The sequence below is a fragment of the Aptenodytes forsteri genome, unplaced genomic scaffold (assembly GCF_000699145.1).
Source record: "Aptenodytes forsteri isolate BGI_AS27 unplaced genomic scaffold, ASM69914v1 Scaffold870, whole genome shotgun sequence".
Taxonomy (NCBI): Eukaryota; Metazoa; Chordata; class Aves; order Sphenisciformes; family Spheniscidae; genus Aptenodytes; species Aptenodytes forsteri.
In genome coordinates this window covers 538,913-561,605 of record NW_008795708.1, presented here as the reverse complement: position 1 = coordinate 561,605, position 22,693 = coordinate 538,913, and the positions used below count along the sequence as shown (strand labels likewise).

At 39.0% G+C, this 22,693-nt stretch overlaps 1 protein-coding gene across 1 annotated transcript in view; it reads right to left on the bottom strand.

Annotated features, from left to right (window-relative positions):
- IQSEC1 (IQ motif and Sec7 domain 1) overlaps positions 1-22,693 on the bottom strand; it is a 152,488-nt gene that overhangs the window by 22,193 nt on the left and 107,602 nt on the right. The window contains exons 4-6 of the mRNA XM_009283286.2: positions 5,909-6,070; positions 1,485-1,607; positions 512-678 (exon numbers count right to left, since the gene is read on the bottom strand). Coding sequence (XP_009281561.1) covers positions 512-678; positions 1,485-1,607; positions 5,909-6,070 — 452 coding nt within the window. The remainder of the gene's footprint in view (positions 1-511; positions 679-1,484; positions 1,608-5,908; positions 6,071-22,693) is intronic.

Here is a 22,693-nt window from a genome sequence, read left to right as displayed (position 1 = left end):
ATTTGAAACAATATCCGTATTTTTTTGGCAATCTAATTGCAAGCTTAGGTGTGCCATAGCCTGGCAAATAGTTTCTTGATCAGAAAATATATCAATGAAGAAATCAAAATGAAATTTCTGTGCTATTTGCCATGTACCTTTCAGGAGGTTCTGGAGCTGGGACTTTTTTTCCCCACAGAGAATTTAAATCTTTAGTTTATTTCCAAAAGTTCTCATCGTGGCATAGTGATTTCTGTTCCTTAATATATATAACATATATGTGAATAAAAGGACCTGACAGTACATCCACTCAAGAAAGACAAGATAAAAATGACAAAATACTATATGCTTAATTCTGTTTTCACTATTCCAGAAATAACTAAAGCCTGTAAAAATGACAGTAGTTTTAAGTCAGGTGAAATCAGAATCAAGTGCCCTGTATTTTGCCTTTTTCCCAGAAGATACACGGTGTCCCTCCAATGACAGTTACAGGGAAAAGCTTTCATGACCTTCATCGTTAGAGTTTGCTCACCCCTTAGATTCTTGACAAAATCTTCTAGCTTCATTTTGCGTTCTGGTTTCACATTTGGGCTGTACATATCTGTGTTTAACAGTATGATGGCAAAAGCTAGAATGAAGATGGTATCAGGATTTCTAAATTGTCTCACAACACCTGGATTGCAGATACAGTACCGTTGGCTGTAAAAAAGCAAAGAGGGGAAGCTGTCAGAGCTGTGAATTACTATTCTAATGCCACCAAATAAACCAACTGCTACATTCCAGAGGCTGAGCAAGCTATTATTTGCGTTCCATACATATATTTAGCTTTCCGTCCACATATTTTCATAAGCCAATCCTAGAATATGGAAGGCTTTTGCTTTTTACTACCACTGTAGCTTTACTTCTTAGTACAGACTCTGAGCTACGTTAACTTCAGTATTTCTTTTTTTTTTCAGTGAGTAATACCACTGACACCAGGTAAGAATACAGCATTGATTTTAGCTTACCATGACATGTCACATGATGATTTACTTCTCATCCTGCCCTGGACGAAGTACGCTTGTGTTAGTATTAATAAGTTAATGCTCTTTATTCCACTATTGTTGAAATACTTAATGAAAGGTTGAGAGCATACATACATTAAAATGTAAATGGTCTTATAATTACACTCATATAAACTATTATATCCAAAGACATTGTTAGAGACATTCAAAAACCCTTGAATATCTTTTCAACTGATGCCAGAAAGAACTTTTAATTGAGAAACCTCACTACATTAATACAAATGACATACATCAACAGCACCAGCAAATAAAACTTCCTATTTCATACTTAGCAAACCCACCACAAACGACATGCTGTATTTGAAACTGTATGTAGCTCACAAGGACACTGCAAATAAGCAGGGAAGTAACTTAGGTATACTCAACTTCCCCAGTTCTCCAGTTTGATCGTTAGACAACAGCAGGTTTCTGGTGACTCAGTAATTTATTTCAGCATCTTACCTAAAAGCTTCAATGAGCCGTTCTACTTTCTGGGCTTCTCCTTGAACACGGATATGAGCCTGAAATTTCCTGAGTGCTTCATCCAGTTCCATTGTTGAGAAGTCCATCTCATCCACGACACAGCTAGGATAAAAAAATATTGCCATTGTGTCTTTTAATTTCTATCAACACAGTACCAAAGGTAAGATTTCGAGACCAAAAAACCCTTTCAATTTTCCATCTCTTGTAGAGATTCATGGAGTCTTTTTGAAACATTCAGCAGCAATTGCAATAATTGCAGGTAAGCTGTGAAGGAAGGATTGCAAATAATGGATCAATGAGAATGTGTACATGTAAGCAGGCCCTTATTTTTTTTTAACAGAAGAGCTGCTGGAATGACAAATGTCTGAGCAATGTAAGTGACATACCATTGCTAAGAATAATTATTGGGTTTGTGCTTCCAGGCCAATCCATGATTACAATGCCTATAATAATAATAAATAGTTTATACTGCTCAAAATATTATATCTCAAACAGCCTGCAGCAAGCACAATAATCTGTACCAAATGGCTCTGTGTCTAGGAATGTTCTTACATACGGAGAAAAAAAAATAATCTTGTTTGGATATTCTCTTACTATTACTGTAATTCTCATCTCCCCATCATTTGCCATGTCTTTCAGTTAACATTTATGGAGAAATAATTACTTTCTTGCTCTGAAAATACAGTGCTGACAAAAAATAAAAAAGGAACCAGTTTAATATAATCAGTGTGAACTATGTCATTCTAATACTTTGTTTAAAGACTACTCTAAAATCAGAGCTTATAAATTTCCTTTCTTTAAACTTAGCTTTTAGTTTTTAAATAACCAGACAAGAATCACTGCAAGTAACAGCACTGTAATGCAGAAACCACAGAAAGAAAGCACAATCCAGTTTTAAAAGACTTTTCTTAAATGTATAGCTATACAATGATAGAGTAGCTCACATTTTTCTTCTAGTAACATTGTAGCTAACATAGATTAATACCAAAGCAATTTATTCACTTTGCCTTGAATGTTTTTCCCTTTATGCAGAAGCGCAAGGAAACAAACAGGCTTGGCATTTCTCACGCCCTTTCCAATCCACACCTAAAACCCTATTATCAGTTCTGCAATAATGTTCACGGTCTTCCCACCTATTGTAAGTTCTGTAACCCTTCCAAAAGCTCTTTTCTCCTTCAAAGGTGTAAAGCACATGTGCAGACAAGCTGGAGTCAAAATGAAGTAATTAGAGCAATTAAGGGCCTCCAGAAACATGCTGGCCAACAAACATAATGGGGAGGGGTCTTAAACAATCTTTTATATGAACTACGGAGACAGCAGATATACCACCATGGTCAATGTCCTTAACTGGAATCAGTACTTTTCTACAAATATTTGAAAATAGTAAACAAAACTTTTCTAGTGGCTATGTAATGACAAAAAAGGGAACAAGTTATTTTAGCTAGGTCATTACAGCAAATCAAAACATGAAAGTAAGATCAGACACGCTTGTTTAGTTTTTGTTAACAATAGTTCACAATAGTTAACAAAATTATAATCCTTGATAATAATATCATGATCACAGTGATAAAGAGAACATGATTAAATGGACTTTAGTCACTGCAGGAGAACTTGGAGCACGTACGTACTCTGGGTGAATAAGCCTGTGCTGAATGACCACATCTTCACTATTACAATTACATGTCCCAGGCAGGTAAATGCAAGAAGCAGCTAGGCTTCACCACTTCTAGGTCGGCAGATAATTGAAACTTCTTCCTGGGAACTATCCCCTGCTTACCACCTCTCCACAAAATTTAGGCAAGAAGAGTGGAACATACCATTTGCTGGGTCAGCGCAGCTACAACTGCCTTGGTTCTCTACTGCACCACTTTCCTGTACTCTTGCACATAACTGTGTAGTGTAATGGACTGAAATGATGGAGTCCTGTACAGAGCAACAGGATGTCATGCTTTCCCTCTCACTTTTAACAGTGTTCTTTATGATGGTTTTATTCTATTCTTTCTTCTTTGAGTGACTGTACTGTTGTTTTCCAATGCAAAGTCAAGACACAGTAGAAGGTCAGATCCTCAGCTACATCTCTATCACATCAAGAACTCCTTGGTCACGCAGAGAGAGAAAGCTGAGGCTCACTACAGAACAGCAGTGCTTCGGGAAGCGTGTCTGATGTGCCCCAAACGTCGGCCAGGGCAACAACATCAATGCCAGCTATGGCAGCCCCATGCCACCCAAACAAGGCCTTTACACTTGACCTACCACAAGGTAGCAACTACAGTAGGCCCAGAATGCAGCTCTTGGTCAAAAATTTAGGCTACTCTCTTGAATATTTTCTAAGCTCCAGTGAAGTGGAGCTTCAGTGAAAAGAAGATTCCAAACAGTCAAAACATCCTAATTTACAGGACCTGGGAAACGTGAACACAAATCAAAGCAAGTCACTTGAAATTAAACTGTGTAACAGAAAAAGGATCATCTCTTTAAAATATCTTTTCTATGAAACAACCTGGAGTTATTACCAGTTCGACAAAATCTCCCTCCAATCTGTAAATGTGATATTTAAGATTAAATGCTATTCTATTGTCTCTTCTTAAGAAGAAATACCTTGTTCCTATTGGCAGGCAAGGTTCAGAACACTATCAAGAAAACTGCACCACTTACAGGGTGTTCCTCACCCCAAAGCATAGCTGAAAACAGCTTATTTAAGAATAGATTAATTTCAATAAAAGGATTGTTGTGGGGTTGTAGGTAGGTGATTATGACCTTACTCTTAACAATTCACCTCATCACAGATACAGCATCTGGCTTAGCAGAGACATACTTCTACTTACCCATATTCTGCTAGTCTGTTTGAGACAGTGAGGGCAAACTATTTGTTCAAGATCACAAAATGCATCATCTAAGATTATAAATCATCTCGTCCTGGACCTGTACTGTTTTGTTTTAAAAAATTAGAAAATACACTCTTTGGATAGTCTTCACCCTAATCTGACTCATAATTGCAAAATCCAGATGATCATTACAAGTAGCTAATAATGACTCATGCTGAATAGGGACGGCATCAAAATCCAGCCATACTCTATTACTCTGTATTGTAAGGCTGGCTGCATGCTTTGGTACAGAGGCTCATCCGTTGCTTTCTGCTGGGTATTGTACTATAAGAAGGCAGCCTTTAACAAGGCACAGGAAAGAAAGCGAAGACCTCTAAAAAAAGGTCTATGGCGTATGTACATATGCCGTTAGCTGTATTAACACAGTGTTCAAGCTTGCAATTTGAGATACATAAGTTCTGACAGCATAACAGTAAGATCAGAATGACTGTAGAGAACATGACTGACATCTTTGCAGTATGAAGCCAGTGAGAGCAGTCTATAAGAAACAGGCAAAGAAAATATAAGGTGTTGGCCGACGCTTTGTATCATGACACCATAACCTTAACATTTTTGCGATGTATCAATATTATGTATCAACATTCAGTCCTCAAGAAAGACTGCATCTGTAGACCAAAGCAAATTTCAGTACAGCTTTCATTATACTCTGGTTAAAACCTGTGGTCAGAATTTTTCCTAGTCTTCCTTAATGGGCAAGATGTGGGGGTTTTCGCTTTCATTCTCACCAGTTTTGTTAAACATCTGACTAAATTTTTTATACAATTCCTTGAACAAAACTGGACTAAGATGTATTCCTGTTTACAGGTCAGTATATCAGATTAAAAAAAAAAAAAAAGCCCCCAAAGAATACTTATTTTAAATCAACACCCTCTTAAAATAAAGCAACTTCTTTTTTTAGTCTACTCTGTATATAAGGTTTAGAAATTTATGACCAAGCTGCTAAAAGTCTAATTTTCTGCTTTGAACTTCTTTGGGTTTTAAAACAGTTTTTGTTTATCTAATCTTTTGGAAAAGAACAGTTTGTATAGATCTTGTCAGCATATGCCTGTACACGCTGAAATCCCTGTTTATCTACCATCTGAGCCATTTGGCTGTAATAATTACTTTCATGTTCTGTTACTGATGAAGCCTTATGTTGCATATAATATTATTTTGTTTCATTCAGTAAATTATTGGAGAGCCTGAGGAAGGAAAAAGACTTTGAAATAACATACTCTAATGCCAATGAAATTAAAACATAAATTTAGAGTAAATGTACATGACTACAGGGAATACAGATCCTTGTAAGTATCTTGCTGGATCAATAACAGAAACAGTAACTTAGCTGGAAAGCAAAGAAATAAATACGTGCTCATGTGCATGTTTTCTTTCTTAACCCTTAGAGTCTGGTTTCCCCCTCCTTCAGAAAAAGATCCAGAGATAAGCACAGAACATTCAGAGACCAATACTACCTCTAGCTTGATGAAATGTCTTACTTGAACATTAAAATATGCTTACCTCCTCCCCACACACAATACTCACTCTAATACATCCCGGTTGAACTGTTTTTGTCGATTTCCCAGAAATTCTCCAATCATCTGTCTGCTGAGACCTTTCCTTTGCAGGAGAAAGTGAGCAACGCCAACTGGAGTGTCTGGCACAAAACCTCGCTCAATTAGGTACTGGACTCCTTTTTCAGGTTTTCTGAGGAGAAATGAGAATGCAAAACTATTGATTTTCTTCCATTGGACCTGAAGGCATCTGGTTAAAATTTTACAACAATTTTGCCAATCGCTTTTGACTAACATACTACTAGTATGGGCTAGTATAGTTTCAGGATAAATGTAACCATCCCGCAGAACATACTGTTCACTGTTAATAGCTTACGAGCTTTGAAACACTTCTTTGCATGTTATTACACATGCTCCGTAACCCTTCCAAAGAGAAGCTTTATATGCAAGCAGCTTCAGGCATGAAAGTCAAAACACTTGTCAATGCAAAAGACAAGCCCAACATCAGCTACTAAACACTCCTGTTGCTGGGAGAGCTGTACCTTCCAGAAACTGAACTAAAAAGCTGCCGATGAAAAACAAGTAGCAAAGAACGCCCCTGACCTCCCACCCCGCTGCTGTCAAAAGTTAAACTTATTGAACAAAACCATCTGAAGAGGTATAACTTGCAAGCTGAGAATACAAAAAACAAGGGGAAAAAAAATAGTCAGTCATGCAAAAAGAAGCAATTAAAAATAGTGGAGCTCCCATCTAATTTAGATTTTTTTTCCTTGTCCTTTAACACACCCATTGCCCCAGATTTCCCTTCCTCAGACAAGCACCTTCATAGTTTCTGCAATATTTTACATCTCTTTATACATCACCTCCAGATTTAGCTGTAGCCATTTTCAGATCTCAACACAAAGCAAGCCAAAGCTACTCATTTTAACATATTAAGAAGTGTGTGCTGGGGAGGCGGGTTGGGGATGGAATTGGTTTCTGGCAATAAAATCTACTGTTTATAGAGGCAAACGCTTCTTATTTTTTAAAGTGATGTAAAATTCCCCTTACAGCACGTAATGTGCACTGCATCTTCCAGCAGTGTGATACAACAGACAACCATAATTTCTTTTAAAGATAATAAAGGGATATCTTTACAGAACCAGTAATTCCATCATCATCTTTCTTTTGTAAGGAATTATAATATAATGTCTACCTGTAAAAGTGAATGATTTGCAGCACGTCAAAGGACAAGGTGATGAACTATTTTCATAGCAGGTTGATCATACAACCATAACCCTTCCTCAGGGTTTTTAATGGCAAATAACATTACTAAAATACATCACCATTCAGGTCTCCTACCCTTTTACATTACACTATTATAAACTTCATACCCTATTAAGAGTTAGATAGATCAGAGGAATTTATACATAATTTAATCAAAAGGGAGTTCTCAAATCTCAATTTCTCGCATCAGGCTTTGTGGCTCTTTTCATCTGAAATAAGATTACACATACAGTCATTTTCTAAATACAATCTTGTAAAATGAATCTCCTCCATACTCAAAGTACTCTTTTTCTTGTAAGCAATGTAACTGCTACGTTCATATGCTTCTGCGTTGTGTTTCAGAATTCTTAATCTTTCTGAATTTAAATTCACAGCATCCAGCAAAAATAGGAATAGTTTTCTCCATCCCCCTTGTTAGTGAGCTATGTTTGTCCATAAAATCACAGAGTGATACAAACCCAGGAAAGTTCCTCTCCAGCAATTGTCAAAACACAAAACAAAGAACACAATCAAAAAGCACAACTTGATCCAAAGATCACCTTTACTTGAGATATAGAAAATGCTGGATCGTTACCTATTGTACTAAACCACAACTTGAATTCTTACCACCCCCATAAGCCTGAACATTTAAAAGGCGACACCTGATTTATTTTGCCTCAGTTCCTATGTAGCTGTATAATTTTACATAAGCCAGGGTCTGGTTTTTCACATAAGAAGCTCTGCTTCTGGTTCAGCAATACGGAATCACTTTATTGAAATACACTTCAAAACAGGCTAGGTAAGTCTCCAAAACAGACTTAAAAATCCATTTAGCAATACACTGGAAGCCAAAAGCTCTTTTCCCGTGGATACTTTCTTCATGCTGAAGTGAAGCATCAGGAAGTTTTGCAGTCTAGGATTATTTGAAAGTAGTCCAATTTGTTACAAAAGCTGTAACGTGGAAGCAATGTAAAGTCTGAACTGTAATAACATGACAATACTACCTGAAAACTCTGAACTGTAAGAATGAAGACTACTCTTTCCCTATTTGATAAATCAAATTGTAGTAGCAGTGACATAAACTTCAGAGTAACAAACCTGTAAGAGTAATTTCCACAGTGAAGAAACTTTATTTCTTCTAATTCATGGCCCTACCCACTGAATTTGCCAAGTAGAGATCAATAAATTTGAGTCATGTCATTTTGAAATCTGTCCTCTAAAAGTGGTTAACTCTGTTACTCTGTTCTAGAAAAACAACTGTGAACCTAGAGAATATGACTGACCTCAACTGAAGAGCTACTTGTGGGTTTGACCCCAGCCAACAGCCAAGCACCCAGACTAAGCCGGTACAGAGCTACTGCTAAAAATAAAGAACTCGGGAATTAAAGGGCTTCTCTAGAGAATTTCTACTACCTGTTGAGACGAGAACTGTAACTTTTTGTAATGTTACCTTGATCTTTCTTTGAAGGTTCCGATAGTCATCACTACCACAGGGATGAAGGATTTCTTAGAGCAAGCATTAGCAGGATAATTGTTCTTAATGACAGAACCTATAGCTTCAGGTGGCCTTTTGGTACCTCACCCCAAGTAATGACAGTCCACAGTAAGAGTGCATTCTAAAGGATGGCATAAAAGACAAGTAGCCAGAGGCAGCTAGTACCACTCTGTAGTTGTTAGGGTATCACTCATTGAGCAAGGCAGCCTACAATGTTTTCAGTTTTCCTATTACCAAAATGAATACTATTTGGCTCACAGGAGAACCCTGAAGGTTACGGGTTATATGGGAATGTGCACAAATAAAGTTCTAAATAACATAAGTTTCTGTGGCTAGATGTGGGTATTAAATATCAGAGGAAGAAAAATTTTCTTATCCAACGGGTATCTCCCTAGCTTACCATTCAGCTCATAAATGCTGATTTTGGTTTCTGTACTGGAAGTCTAGCTTGCCAACAAAATTTTCTTCATATTTCTATTTTTGATGATCTGAAACCTTGAATTCATTCAATACTCTTGACCAAGACACGGAATTTAAGATGAACTAAATTTTATGAAACAGCTTTTTTTTTTTTTTTTTAATCACCTTGCAAGCTAGGGAGATTCAGGGGGGTTTATTGCTGTTGTAGGCTCCCTCCCACCCCCACACCAGGTGTGACATTATCTTATTCAACAGGAAAAGTACTTAATAGAAAACAGTGACTTTGTAAGAGCATTCTGAAGTGCTGTACTTCCAATGAAATTTTACTTTAAAAGTAAAGCTAATAATAGGTTAAGAGAAAAACTGGACACAAGGGCGCCTTCCCTCTCTGTCTTTAAACACAAGCAATATTTTCCCTCTTTCTAAATTCAGAGAAATTGAAGAACTAAACAGGTTCATGGAAATTTAAGTCATCCCCAACATCACAAATTTCAAATATTACTAAGTATGAAGGATTTGCCTCTTAAATGCACCAAGAGGACATGTAGGTTGTGGTGTTGACTATCAGCAAACTACTGGAAACTCACTTGCTCCTTCCCAATGAAAGGCAAAAAATACCAGGTAGCTGACAGGGTTTCTGGGAGAGCAGGTTTTAAAAGACAATGCAAGCAAATAGGGATTCTACTGCTGGCCAAACCAGCTGTTTTAAATAGGACGAACTTTCTTTTTCACCAAACCCTGATTTTCCTAAAGTGTATGACTGGATGCAGAAGGGTGTGGGACATGAAAGGGTCATGGATTTAACATGAGATAGGACACCTGACATCAGTTATCCTGATTTCTGCAGACTCAGAATTGAGTGTAAACCATTTTGTGCTTACAATTAAGAGCCTTTTGTGATTAGGAAAATTCCCAGTGATGGCTTGTTAATTATGCCTACCAATAACAGGGAAGATGAGAAGTCTATAAATAGCAATTGTGGAAGCTGCATAAGCAGAGCATTTCTTTCCAGATTTGAATACATTAACTAATACCAAAATATACCCTCTAAAGTTAGCACCTTACATAGCTGATGATATACACATTTAGAGAACTTTTGATATTTACAGGATTGGTTCAAAAATAAAGCTTAAAAAGGTCTTCTATCTCAAAAAAAATCCCAACCAAAACAAATCAAAAGGAATCTACTGAAAGGAAGACAAAAACCCACCAACTAACACAGAGAGATGTACAAAAACATGTTCACGTAAGATTCTCAGATGTTGCATAAAGGGCTAAGGAATTTGCCAGAAACTGGTTAATAACAAGACCTTTAGGATGGTTTAAAGCAACTTTTAGGGGAAAAACATCAATGGAGAAAGTAATGCAAACTCCAAAATAACAGATCAAACCAGTATATTTTAATAAGCACGCTTCTTAGAAAGCACTGGTCATATCCAGTCGAAATGTTGTCTTTGTGTGTTTCTGAAGACAGATTGGATCCTGCAGCAATTTTTGGAAACTGACATCTTTAAGAGGAAGCAAATTCCAGGAATGAAGAGCGCAAAATCACACAGAGATAACAGTTAAAAAACCAAAGAGCAAAAAACCCCCAAACCCCAACACCCCTAAAACCCCATTCCCTCAAAAGCCAATACAATCCTAAATCCCCACACATCACTGCTGTTTCCTCTAGTCAGTATTACGCCTTTCCTTCCTAGGCATAATACTAACTAGAAGGAGATGGCTTATTTACTCAGCAAGTTCTACATGCAGTACTGAAAATGTAAATTCAGTTGAAGTTCATATAACTTGCTGACGTTTGTGTAGATCTCACTAGAGTGGTGGTTTGTTGCAGGTTAATAGCTTGTAAAGCTGAGGAGGAGTTGTTTTTTTTCCTTTAACAGCTATGCAGGTTGAATCTGGAAAAGTCACAAAAAGGTCTGTATGTTTAGGAGTTTTGCTAATATAAGTGATGTACAAGGCTCTCCTAAGAATGAGCTCGCCTTTGGAATATGGGGTAGAAGAGAAAATAAGAACAATAAATAGGGTAATAATATCAAAGTTGGTACATTCCTGAGAGAAGTGTCCCTTATCCAAGTTAGGAATATACAGAATAAAAAAAAGAGTATTTTTTTAATTAAACTAAAACCTACATATGTATATAAGAAGCACAGCATCTTTCTAAATACTGCATTCCTAATATTTCTATTGTCATGAGCAAATTAGTAAGGAGAGCAGTGATCCAGACATCTATAATTCTGAATGTGTCACTATTTGCCTCAATTACCTTTGACCTGGTCGGAGGAACCGCTGACAGACAACTTTAGGATACATGTTATTACAATCATTTACACCAGGTGAGAATACCATCAACCCGCAAAGATAATCACCAACTACCTGCTGCAGAAAATCTGGATTGCCAATGATAAAAACCAGCCCTAAATCTCTGTGAGTTACTAAATAAGGACTGTCAAAATCACACAATTCCAGTCCCTGGTTTGACATTTCCTCTGCTTGAGTTCTGTTTTCAGAGGTGCTCAAGACCTGCCAGAGTTTGAGAAAGCAGGAAAGCCATGGTCAGAAACAGATCCTCCTTCAAAGAGGGGAGGGTAACAGCATCTGCTGACTTGACTTCCCAAGTCAGTTTACAGCAAAGCTGTCAACAGCTGTGCTCACACAACCCAACAGGTAGTGTAGGGACAGACACACAGATTGCTGTTTAAGTCACAAAAGGAAACACGGTTAGAAATACACCACCTTATGCTGTGTTGGACATAAAGTAACACCGGATTCCAAAGGTTAGTGGTACTTGGGAAATAAGGCTTTGTATCACCTAGATGTTCAAAATGTTATCTTTAAAATTATAGGAAATACTGTTTTTGCAAAAACACTGCAGTGAATTTGAAAAGTGAATTTGGTAGAAGAAAAACTTTTAGTCGGATTCTGGATGGTAAGAAAGAGATCAGCACAAACTTAGCATTTACTGTTATCTACCAGACTTACTGGTACAGCCAGTCTTACTGCAAAACAAACACATTAACCCTGAGTGCTGTAGTCAGATGAGCACTTCAGTGGCAGTGCCAGCACTGGCATCAGTCTCTTCTCTCATTCCTATTGCTGGTTTAGGACTTCCTGACAAAGGAACTAGGAGAAAAAGGGGTTTTGTTGTTTTGTGCTTGTGGGTTTTTTTGGTGGGTTTTTTTTTTGTGGTGGTTGTTTTGGTTTTGGTTTGGTTTGTTTAAATCCAGTCAAGCTCCCCCCGTAGCTGCACAATCAATTGTACTAACCAAGCCACAGTGTGGATGAAGTGCCTATGTCCACACTGGCCAACAGGAAAAGAGAATAGCAAGCACTACCTCAAAAAGAAACATTCAACAAAACCACAGTACAAAGGTGTATAAAGCCTTCCCTATTTCTGACTTGCTAAACACGTAAAGCTCACAAGCATCCAAAACCACATTAAATCTCTGTATTTCCTTTTAGATGCTCAGACAATAACAAAGCTGCAAAATGGAAGCATTTACGAACAACTAAGCACAGAAAGCAGCTTGCCCAAGTCTGGATTTCCAATACCCAGCAATGCCAAAAGTATCTTTTGAGGTAAACTAGGGATTTATTCACACAATGTAAATAACCACAAACATACTGTTCTTACAGCCGTCTGAGACAAGGGGGATAAAGCTAGCCTGACTGAAAATGAGAAGCTTGGTGAAACATCTAGAAAGAACGTCAGTATTTCTGAAGGCACACCTATGCTTGTCGGTTTCTCGTCTACATTTAGGCACTGAAAGGATCTTAAGCTGAGAGAATCTAGAAAACAAGCAAACCAGAACTACAAACATTTCTTAGAGGCTGTCAACCTTGCAAACAGAAACAGTTCACAAACAGGCTGCTGCCAAAGAAATCTTTTCATGTTGGGGGTGGAGAATTTAATGCAGCTATGATGCCAGCCCTCTGTTAAAAGAAAATAATCTTCCTTGCCTTTGATACTAGAGATCCCATTTTGAAAATATTTACAGATGTCGCAAAACTAAGCATTAGTTTAACATTAAAATCCAGGGATGGCTTTTTTCATAGCAAGAATCTAAGACTTTTCTTAGAATCATTTAAGAAGTTAAATATTTTTAAATAGCCAAGTTGGCAATAACAAGCTAGTTGAACATTCTCCTTAGTTTGGCAGACAGCTAAATTTTGTTTCTACAGCTGTACTTCTTCCTTCACTTTTGCTGAATATCCTACTGCTGCCGCAATGAAGCTAAGAGAATCACTATGCCTATTTTAAATCTTCTGGGAAAGAAGAAAAAACCCAATATCCTTAAAATACTACCAAAACTAGTGCCAACTTGTCAGAGTTCACTCAACTATGTAGCAATGCAAGAAAGGCACTTAAAGGAAAAAAATTAAGAGAAACTGACTGGGAAGCCTGATCTGTGTCTTCCTCATATTACACAGCTGTTTAATGAAGAGAAAGAAAAACTAGGTGTAAATTGCATCTTCTGGTAATTACAAGAAAGAGTCTCTGGGTCAGGAAAATAAGCCAAGAAACAGCACGTTTCTCACAGCTTCTCTGCATCTCGTGGAAACAGGGAGATAGTTATTTACATTATTTGGGCAGGAGCCCTACAGTTTCCCCCACAGTGGGGAAGACTTCTCTCCACTAAATTATGATATGTTAATCTTCTCAGGTTCATTCAAGACCAAACCAAAAAAACTGCCACCACAGATGTGAAGGTTACAGCTTACTTGCAATTACACCAAATTACTTGGAGTAATCTCCATTCAATGAAAGTTAATTTATACTCCTGTCACTAACAAAAGAATTTACTAGGAAGTGATCTCAGTGCCCAGTTCTACTTGGTGGGGGAGCAAAATAAAGAGAGGAAACTCTGTTCTGTTTTCACAAAACTGGGTAACTGACCTGAACAGTTCTACCATTACTTTCTATCTGATCGATTGGTTTCTTTATGTGACCGTTTCCTAGTAAAGTGCTAGGAAATTATACATTAAACATTATTACTGCTACTGAATGTTTAGGCTTGTCTGAAAATTATCACCTGAATCAGAGCTGACTACAAAACCGTAAAAAGTGTATAAAAGGCAGCTAAAGGGTCCAAGCAGAAAATCTGGGTTATTCTAATAAAGGAGGAAAAATAGAGTTTAAAGCTATTTCGGAAATAGGATTTTTCCATATGAGAAGCATCAGCCTTGAGGAACAAAGCAGTTAGCACAGCGAAGAGAACCATAAGGCACACCCCAAGCAGTTGCAATGCAGTAGCTGGACATGTCCTAGCTAGTAAAAACAATCCTGAGTCATCATGCTATAGCAAATTTTGTAGCTCCTCATTATTCCATCTCTTGGCAGTGGACAGCCTGCTTTTTTTTTTTCCCCTGCTCCTTCCTTCCTCGCAAGAAAGAAGGAAATATTTTAGTTAAATAAATGGACCAAAACACTCTATGAGGATTTTCTCACTTCCCCTGACCCCACTGCATCCCTGCATTGCTCAAACAGTACGGAAAAGAGTTTGTAGCTGCCAGCAGACCAAAATATACTCCACTTTGAGACAAGTTACATGAAAAACCCGTCAGCTCTCTCAGAACTATTTTCCAGGGCTTAGTATTGCTTTCATGTTTATGCAACTGCAGTCAGGAATGAGACATTAAGATGACTACGTCCTTGAAATTGAGGAACAGTCCCTGTCAACGTTTCCTACCGTCCCTGCCCTAAATTCTCTTTCCACACCCTCACCCCAGTTACACGTAACAGAAGCACTTCAGCTTCAATTTCTGCAACTCTGCTGACTGCAAATGGGAAACACTGACAATCACGTTTACTTTAAAAGGGATCCCTTTTAAATTGGCAATGCAAAAATACTGCTTAAAAGAATCTCCAGATCCTTCATTTACAGATCCGCCAAACCCCAATTCAGTAGATAGATCTGAACTGTTAAACAGGAGGAAAGAGTCGGTGCCCCCTTCTCTTTTCCTTAACTCTTCTTCCAAGGGTTCCTATGCAGCCTTCCCAACCCCCTATTCAAACTGTCCTCTGTATGCCTGCAAAGGCAGCTGGTCACATTTTTCACCCTCAAAATTTGGTCACTTGAGATTTGGGGGCGGGGGGAGGAAGGAATTAAAATTCTGGCATCCAGAGTCATATCAGATGGTGGTCTGGGAGCTGCTCACCCAGTCAGATTCCTCCATTCATAGGGTCATTTTCTAATAACCAACTGTATCCTGAGCACGGACCCAGGCATTGTTAGAGCAAACCAGTTACCGATTCCTGGCACGTAGCAGCGGGAGGGAGACGTGTGCCCAGAATGTTTAAGGGCAGGCAGAGCTGGCAGCAGAGGATGAGGTAATGGCTCTTTCACGGTTCCAGGGACGACACACACAGTTACTGCTGGTCATAGTGCAGCCTTTCAAAAGCTAGATTTGCTTTCAACATTTGGTAAAGTTTATACTCCCTTTTAATGGCAACAAAGGGAATCCTTGTGCCCATATTTGAAACTGGTGCTTAAATATACTATTGGTTGAATTCTCACAGTTATACATTTCAGCTGTTTCTTATGGGCAGGACATAATGCATGCTAATCAAAACACCCATTTTGGAAAAAATGAGGAAAAATGGGTCCTCAGGTAGAAAAGATAAAACACGTGCAGAACAAAGCAAAACACATAGGGTTTTTTTTTTATTTGGGTGTTCTCACTTAGGGCTAAACGTTTTTAGAAATAATGAGAGTCATACTAAGAACATTCTTGTCTTCTTACTAACTCCTCGGCATGTTAGAGGACAAGCTACATGGAGTGCTTTGATTTTAATTTTTGTTGGAACTGTCTGTGGCTGAATAATCTGCAGTCCAGATGCTGTAACAACAGTAAAGTCCCTCTCAGCATATACATGAGGATGGCAAATGGCTCTGTTGTGAAATCCTGAATAAGCCTCTTGTCTCCCCTTTCCTCCTTCTATTCAATCATTCCAAAAAATCACAGAAGATATACGATTTGCAAAGATACTAGAGATCAGCTGACAAAATAAAAGAACTAGTTCAAAGGTAAAGAGAACCAACTTAGTTTGATTTACACCTTCTCCCTCCTACTCAATCTGGACTTACAAAGTCTAAAATCATTAGAAATGTTTCCAATAAGCTTTCAACTTAAAATTCTAAGGGGGACAGTCTAAAAGTACCTGTTTTCAGACCAGATATTAGAATGCTGAATGGATGCCATGAGACCTGACTAAAAGGTCAATACAGAAAGTATGTTCAGCATCTTAAGTGAAATTCATTAGGCATGTGATTGGTGTAAATGGAGGAACATCAGATTAGTACACTTACTACAATATTTAAACTAATGGCTCTTTGTGAAACTTCTTTTTTAAAAAAATTAATAACATCTGGCAACTTTTAAGGATTTCAAATAGAGAAGACGTTTGCAGTACTTTTTGATTGTAACAGTACTTAGGAATCCAAATTACCTTCAATCTCTACCTACGTGTAAAGGATGGAAACCGTATACCTCTGTTGAACAGTTAAAGCTGCTTTCATGGAAAATGAAGAATGTGTCTTCTCACAAATATTATTATTGTGCGCCTCAGATTTCCAACAAGAATTTCTCTAGAAATTGTAATTTGCAATTTTGTATTTGGTATAATCCCACCAGCACTCAGCAAATTCCTCTCATGGCAGCTCAGTAAAATAAAGAAATACTTAAATTAACATTCCAAGGTATCTAGACATGTTTAAAAAAGTCTGCTCCTGGAATTAGTATTCAATTCATATCAATAGCGATTTTTAAATTTTGAATAAAATAATCCTCATCATGCAATAAATGAAGCCAGTAGGGCTTTCAGGGCTTACAGGTCAAAAGATGATACATCACTGCATAATGCAAACAGATACTCACGCCTTTTTAGCTCTGTCAATAAATCCTTTAAGAGAACTTCGGAATAGTGGGAACCTTGATAATAGCCCGTTATAAAGGAAGACACAGAAAACTCTTCAAAACAGTACCCTGTAATGGACCGAGGACACATGGGGAACAGTTTTCCATCTGTCACTGCCCTTTCCAGAAAGCAAGAAAGGACAAAAAAGGGGGGTGGGGGGAGAAAGACATCTGGGAAAATGTATTGTAAAAATATTTATAGCCTAGCCTCTGTTCTAACAATGTAAAGTGGTGTTATGTTCATTCAGATGTACATGCAAGATTAGGCCATAAAACCTTCAACAAAACACTACACAAAAAGAGCCCTCAACAAAATTATGCCACAGCATAAAAAGCAGAGTAGCATGGCGCAAATGTCCCATGAGCTGTACTTCACAGTCTTTCTACACCAGCAATGTCAGAAATTGGCACCAGCACCAGCAAGACTGGCTCCCGTGGCAAGAAATCACAATGCCACAGGAACACTGCCAGATGAGAGGACATTTAACAGTGTCTTCCAATATCTGATATCCCAAAGGAGATAGTAAATATGACTCTAGTCTCTGCTAGATTAACAAATGAGTCTGAGAAACACAAACTTTTATCTCCCATATTTTATAATACTAGGCGCAGTCGAATCAAATTTTCAAACCACTCTAATGTTGTCCAAGTTTTGTTGAAAATACTTAATACAGAAAGCGTTTATACTCCCTGCCCAAGAGAATGCTGAATAATCACTACATCGTACTCTATTCCACATGGCCCAGACGGGTGTGTCACTGCAGTTTGAGGAGACAGTAACTGAGGGCAGTGTTATCAACAAACATACCTGGTAGCCACAAATACTTGGCAAGGAGCCAGAGTTACTGCCACCATCATGGTGGCACAAGAGAAGGGAATCTGGCAATATATTTCTTTCCACACACGCACAGCTCTGCACAGAATTACAGTCTGCTACTACTGACTGCAAAGTTGATCCAAGGGCAGGACGTGTTTCCTCAGACTACTGAGGTTAAACCATTCGGTCCTATTTAATCTGTTAGAACCATCAGTGCACTGGTAGCAGAATGGAACCTGAAAATCCTACCAGATTGGGCTGCAATAACTGGTAAGCCTGGTATTTCCAGCCTGCAGTCAAAACAAACATGAGAATAAAATCACAGCCCTTTTTACTCCCCCCCCCCCCCCCTTTTTTTTTTAAAGCAGCAGTCAAAAGCCCTCTTGAAGCCTTGTTTATAAGCAAACCAGACTCAAAGGCTGGATTTGCATTGGCAGGGTTTGGAGCCTGCAAAATAAACCTTTCTGGGTAGTGTTTTCCTTCTGCCTATAAGGGAGGAATGGTTTCTAGTGTAATTTCTCCCAGACTACAACCCTTTCAAACTACACTGAAGAAAATGCCTAATTCAACACAGCTGGCCTCGTCAAGCTTCCCTAGGAGCCTCTGCACTCTGGGCATGCACCTGCAATCCTTCCTTTAGGAAGGCGATGAATGGTAACACACAATCTGACACCCTATTGACAGGGTGAAATCACTACTGCCATTTAAAAATAGGAGAATGTACAGAAGCTCTTAGTTGCAATTTCTTTGGCAGAAATCATTCCATTTAGGTGACACTTTATGTTCCAGTATAGTGGATACCACAAAACATCTTTAAAAAAGTATACTTCTTTAATCAACACTAAGGTTCCAAATTGAGTTATAGTTTGAAACAAATTCTATGGTCAAGTGATAAAACTCCTAGAAAAATGGTTTTCAATTACCTACAGTTTTTTCTCTACTGTCCCGTGTTCTCCATTCTCCAAGGACTTTTGTGCTACTAATGTTTTGCATATAATGGTGATTAAGCGAACTAGACCACCAGTTGTGCTGAACTTCTACTCCACCCATAACTGGCTATTCTAATAAAGGGCCTCTGATAAGAAAACTGCACTTTGGCTCCTGAAATTATTATTGTAATAGGAAAGCCAGAAAAATTATAAAGCATCTGTTGAAATTTCAACTGTGAGGATAGTGACTTTCCATGCTTTTTAAAATGTCATTCCTTCAACACTCCTAGTGAACAAAGCAGAAGTATTTACTCTACTACAATTCATGCACTTCTTTAAGGTTCTAAACTCTTTGCATTTCAGCCAAGCTTCATGTACCAGAAAGAAATGACATGATTATTTGTTAATTAAGGTTTGGGATCTTAATTTGCAAGCAAGATTTCAAAGAGGCAATGAAATTAATATGAACTTCTTGTAAAAGACATCCCTAAAATCTCCTCTGGTAGATGCAGACATTTGAAAAAAGCCTGACTTCTTGTAATAGGTAACTTCAAAGCCACTTCTTTCAATTCTGCGCACAGTCCTTCCGCATGGGTGGAGCACACATCCTCTCAGGAGCTCGCTGCCAAGACTTGTACTACTCCCTCATTTTATGATCATAAATGTGTCATGAAAGATCATATGATCAAAAGACATCTAAATGATTCTGCTGCATTGGCTTGAACACTGGAGAGTAGACTAAAAAAATGTATCCCATTGCATCGCAGGTGTACATCTGGTCACACGATAGGAAGCACAAGCAGTTTGCAACACGGGACTGAATGCGTAGGCAGACCCTTGCTCATATGAGATGCTGAGCAGTTGCATTTTTGCCATGTCATGCGAGAGAAACTGTGAAGACGGGACTGATTCGCAGAAAGTCCATCTGACCTGCAGACCCGCCTTCCTGGCCCGTGTCTAACCAGGCTGGGCAATCCTCCTTTACGCTGTTCTGCATGCGAAATAGCAGCCTTCGCCAGGGAAACTGACATCTGGGACAAGGCTCGCTTTCCAAAACACATCTGGACACACAAGATGCTATGACATACTTCACGTGCTGAGAACAATGAGCGTAATGCTCAGAAGTTAATTGAAACTAATGTGTCTGTACAGCACACATATAAAAGGAAAAAGTATTCTTCGTCTTGAAGAAATCATCACCTGTAAATCCTGGCAAGTGCCTGAACACAACCTCTATCCCTTCACTCACCTCACAAAATGCAGTTTGCAATCCCACTGATACACTCTTAAGAGTCTCCTTCTGAACTTTTTAAAGAATAAAGCTTTGGAAGTTTCCCAGCTCCCTTTCAAAAGAGTTTACAGGTTCATGCACCGTCACATTCTATGACGGTTCAATACCTGACATTGCACAGAGGGGAAATAAGGCTATTAATGAAATGTCACAATCTGCGGACTTGAAGAGCCATAATCAAAACCAAGATACATGGGATACTTGGGAACTGAGTTATCAGTAGAATCAGAGTGACTCAGCAGAAGGTACTGAGAATCTTCAGTTCTGTACCAATCTTGGAGATAGAATGCGGTAGAGGAATGAAACAATCACGCACAGCAAAAGATCACGCACAGAGCTGCTGCCTGGAGTTCTGCACAGTGCTATCTTTTAGAACTCACTGCTAAGAAACTGCAAGTCATCTTACAACCAGCCAATATATAAAAAAAGATATATCTCTGTTCAAGTCCATGCAGCAAGATCACTTAGATGCGTTTCAAGTAACAGTCTCCATTCTTCTGTATTCCTGCTGTTTATTTTTCACTTTCAGCCTCCTACTGATATGGCGTGTGACTAGAAGCAACGGACAATTTCCAATGCTCTCATTCACCTCTGCATGCTGCTCGAGCACTTTTTCCATTCACCTTTTTTCTTACACCCTTCTGCAATTGACTCAAAAGACTGTATTATCAAGCCTGAAGTTCACCGATCCTTGACTGCTTAAGGCTTAATTACTGTGCAAAAAACCAAGCAAACACCAAGTCTTTTAAATGTCAGCCAAACAGTCCCAGCATCTTCCTCCCCACCCCCCGCGCACCAAGGATGTTAATGTTTTCAAATCTTCTAAAAAAAAGCAAATTTATATATCTTCCTACCCAGTCTACTTCGTGAGCAGTAAAAGCTGCAGCGATCCTATGACTTACATACTTCTAATTGGTTAAAAGCTTCTGTAAAGGCCTATTAACTTTTTACAAAGATAAAAAAAGAAACCTGAAAGTTTTTACTTTACCAAACCTGGCCAATCCATACTTAGTATTGTAATGCACAGCCTCACGTGATGGCATCAAAAAGCTTTAATTATCTGCAACGTTACAACATATATTATATGATGAACCACTGACCTATTAATCCAAACAAAACAGATCACAGCACTGCTAGCTGAAAAGGGGGGATGAACTCATTCAAGCTGCAGGAGACTGTGAAGCAAGGTCTATGGCAGCACGCTGAAATATCTATTGGCTCTCTAGAAGCTACAAAATTTTCATAGAGAAATCCTGAAGTACTCTGTAGAAAAGTTCAAAAACTTACACAAACACTGTGAGCTGCCAACAGTATTTTAAAGAAAAATAGGAACAAATTCTGGCACTTCGCATCTTTCATCTAAGTGTTCTGAGGAGCTTTATAAGCACTAGTGCCAGAAAAGGCTTAAGTAAATGATAGCCATTCTAGGGCAGGGAAATTGGCACAGCAGGCATCAACAGAGCAGTGAAGAAAAGCTAGGAATTCTAATGCCAACCACCTAGCTGTTCTTACCTTCCGGTTATGATGGTTCTAATGAGATCTGTGTTAACTCCAGTAGCGTGAATACAGTTTAAGCAGTATATTATTTCTTACCCTTTATCGCAATATTCATGGTTTTCTACATGGGAGTGTCCAAAGAAGAAAGTATTTCAATAAAACAAAAAAACTTGAGAAAGTTATTTTATAGAAGTTTTAAACAACTCCATACATGGGATAATTACAGTCATAGGCAGAAATACAAATTTTATTATAATTTTATGATAAATAATAAATATTTATTTAGCGTAAAAATATGCAGCGCATTGCTTTTTAGTATCAAAGCTTTGATGAGATGTACTGAACAAATTTCAGGCCCTGCCTGCGTTAAACAGGAAACTCATCTTACTGCTTGTTATATTTCTAATTCCCATATGACAATTTTTACAATAGTGTATTGGGTTTGCGTGGCAAGGTTTTGGTAGCGGGGGGCTACAGGGGTGGCTTCTGTGAGAAGGTGCTAGAAGCTTCTCCTATGTCCAACAGAGCCAATGCCTGCCGGCTCCAAGACGGACCCTGCCGCTGGCCGAGGCCAAGCCCATCAGCGATGGTGGTAGCGCCTCTGGGATAACATATTTGAGAAGGGGAAAAAGTTGCTGCACAACAGCAATTGCAGCTGGAGAAGAGAGGAGTGAGAATATGTGAGAGAAACAACTCTGCAGACACCAAGGGCAGTGAAGGAGTGGGAGGAGGTGCTCCAGGCCCCCTGCAGCCCATGGAGGTTAATGGTGGAGCGGATATCCACCTGCAGCCCGTGGAGGACCCCATGTCAGAGCAGACAGATGCCCGAAGAAGGCTGTGACCCCATGGGAAGCCCATGCTGGAGCAGGCTCCTGGCAGGACCTGTGGACCCGTAGGGAGAGGAGCCCACGCTGGAGCAGGTGGGGGTGTGGGGGTCCACCTGTGGGGGAGGAACCCATGCTGGCACAGTCTGTTCCTGAAGGACTGCAACCCATGGAAGGGACCCACGCTGGAGCAGTTCGTGAAGAACTACAGCCCATGGGAAGGACTCACATTGGAGAAGTCTGTGGAGGACTGTCTCCCGTGGGAGGGACCCCACGCTGGAGCAGGGGAAGAGTGTGAGGAGTCCTCCCCCTGAGGAGGAAGGAGCGGCAGAGACAACGTGTGACAAACTGACCTCAACCCCCATTCCCTGTCCCCCT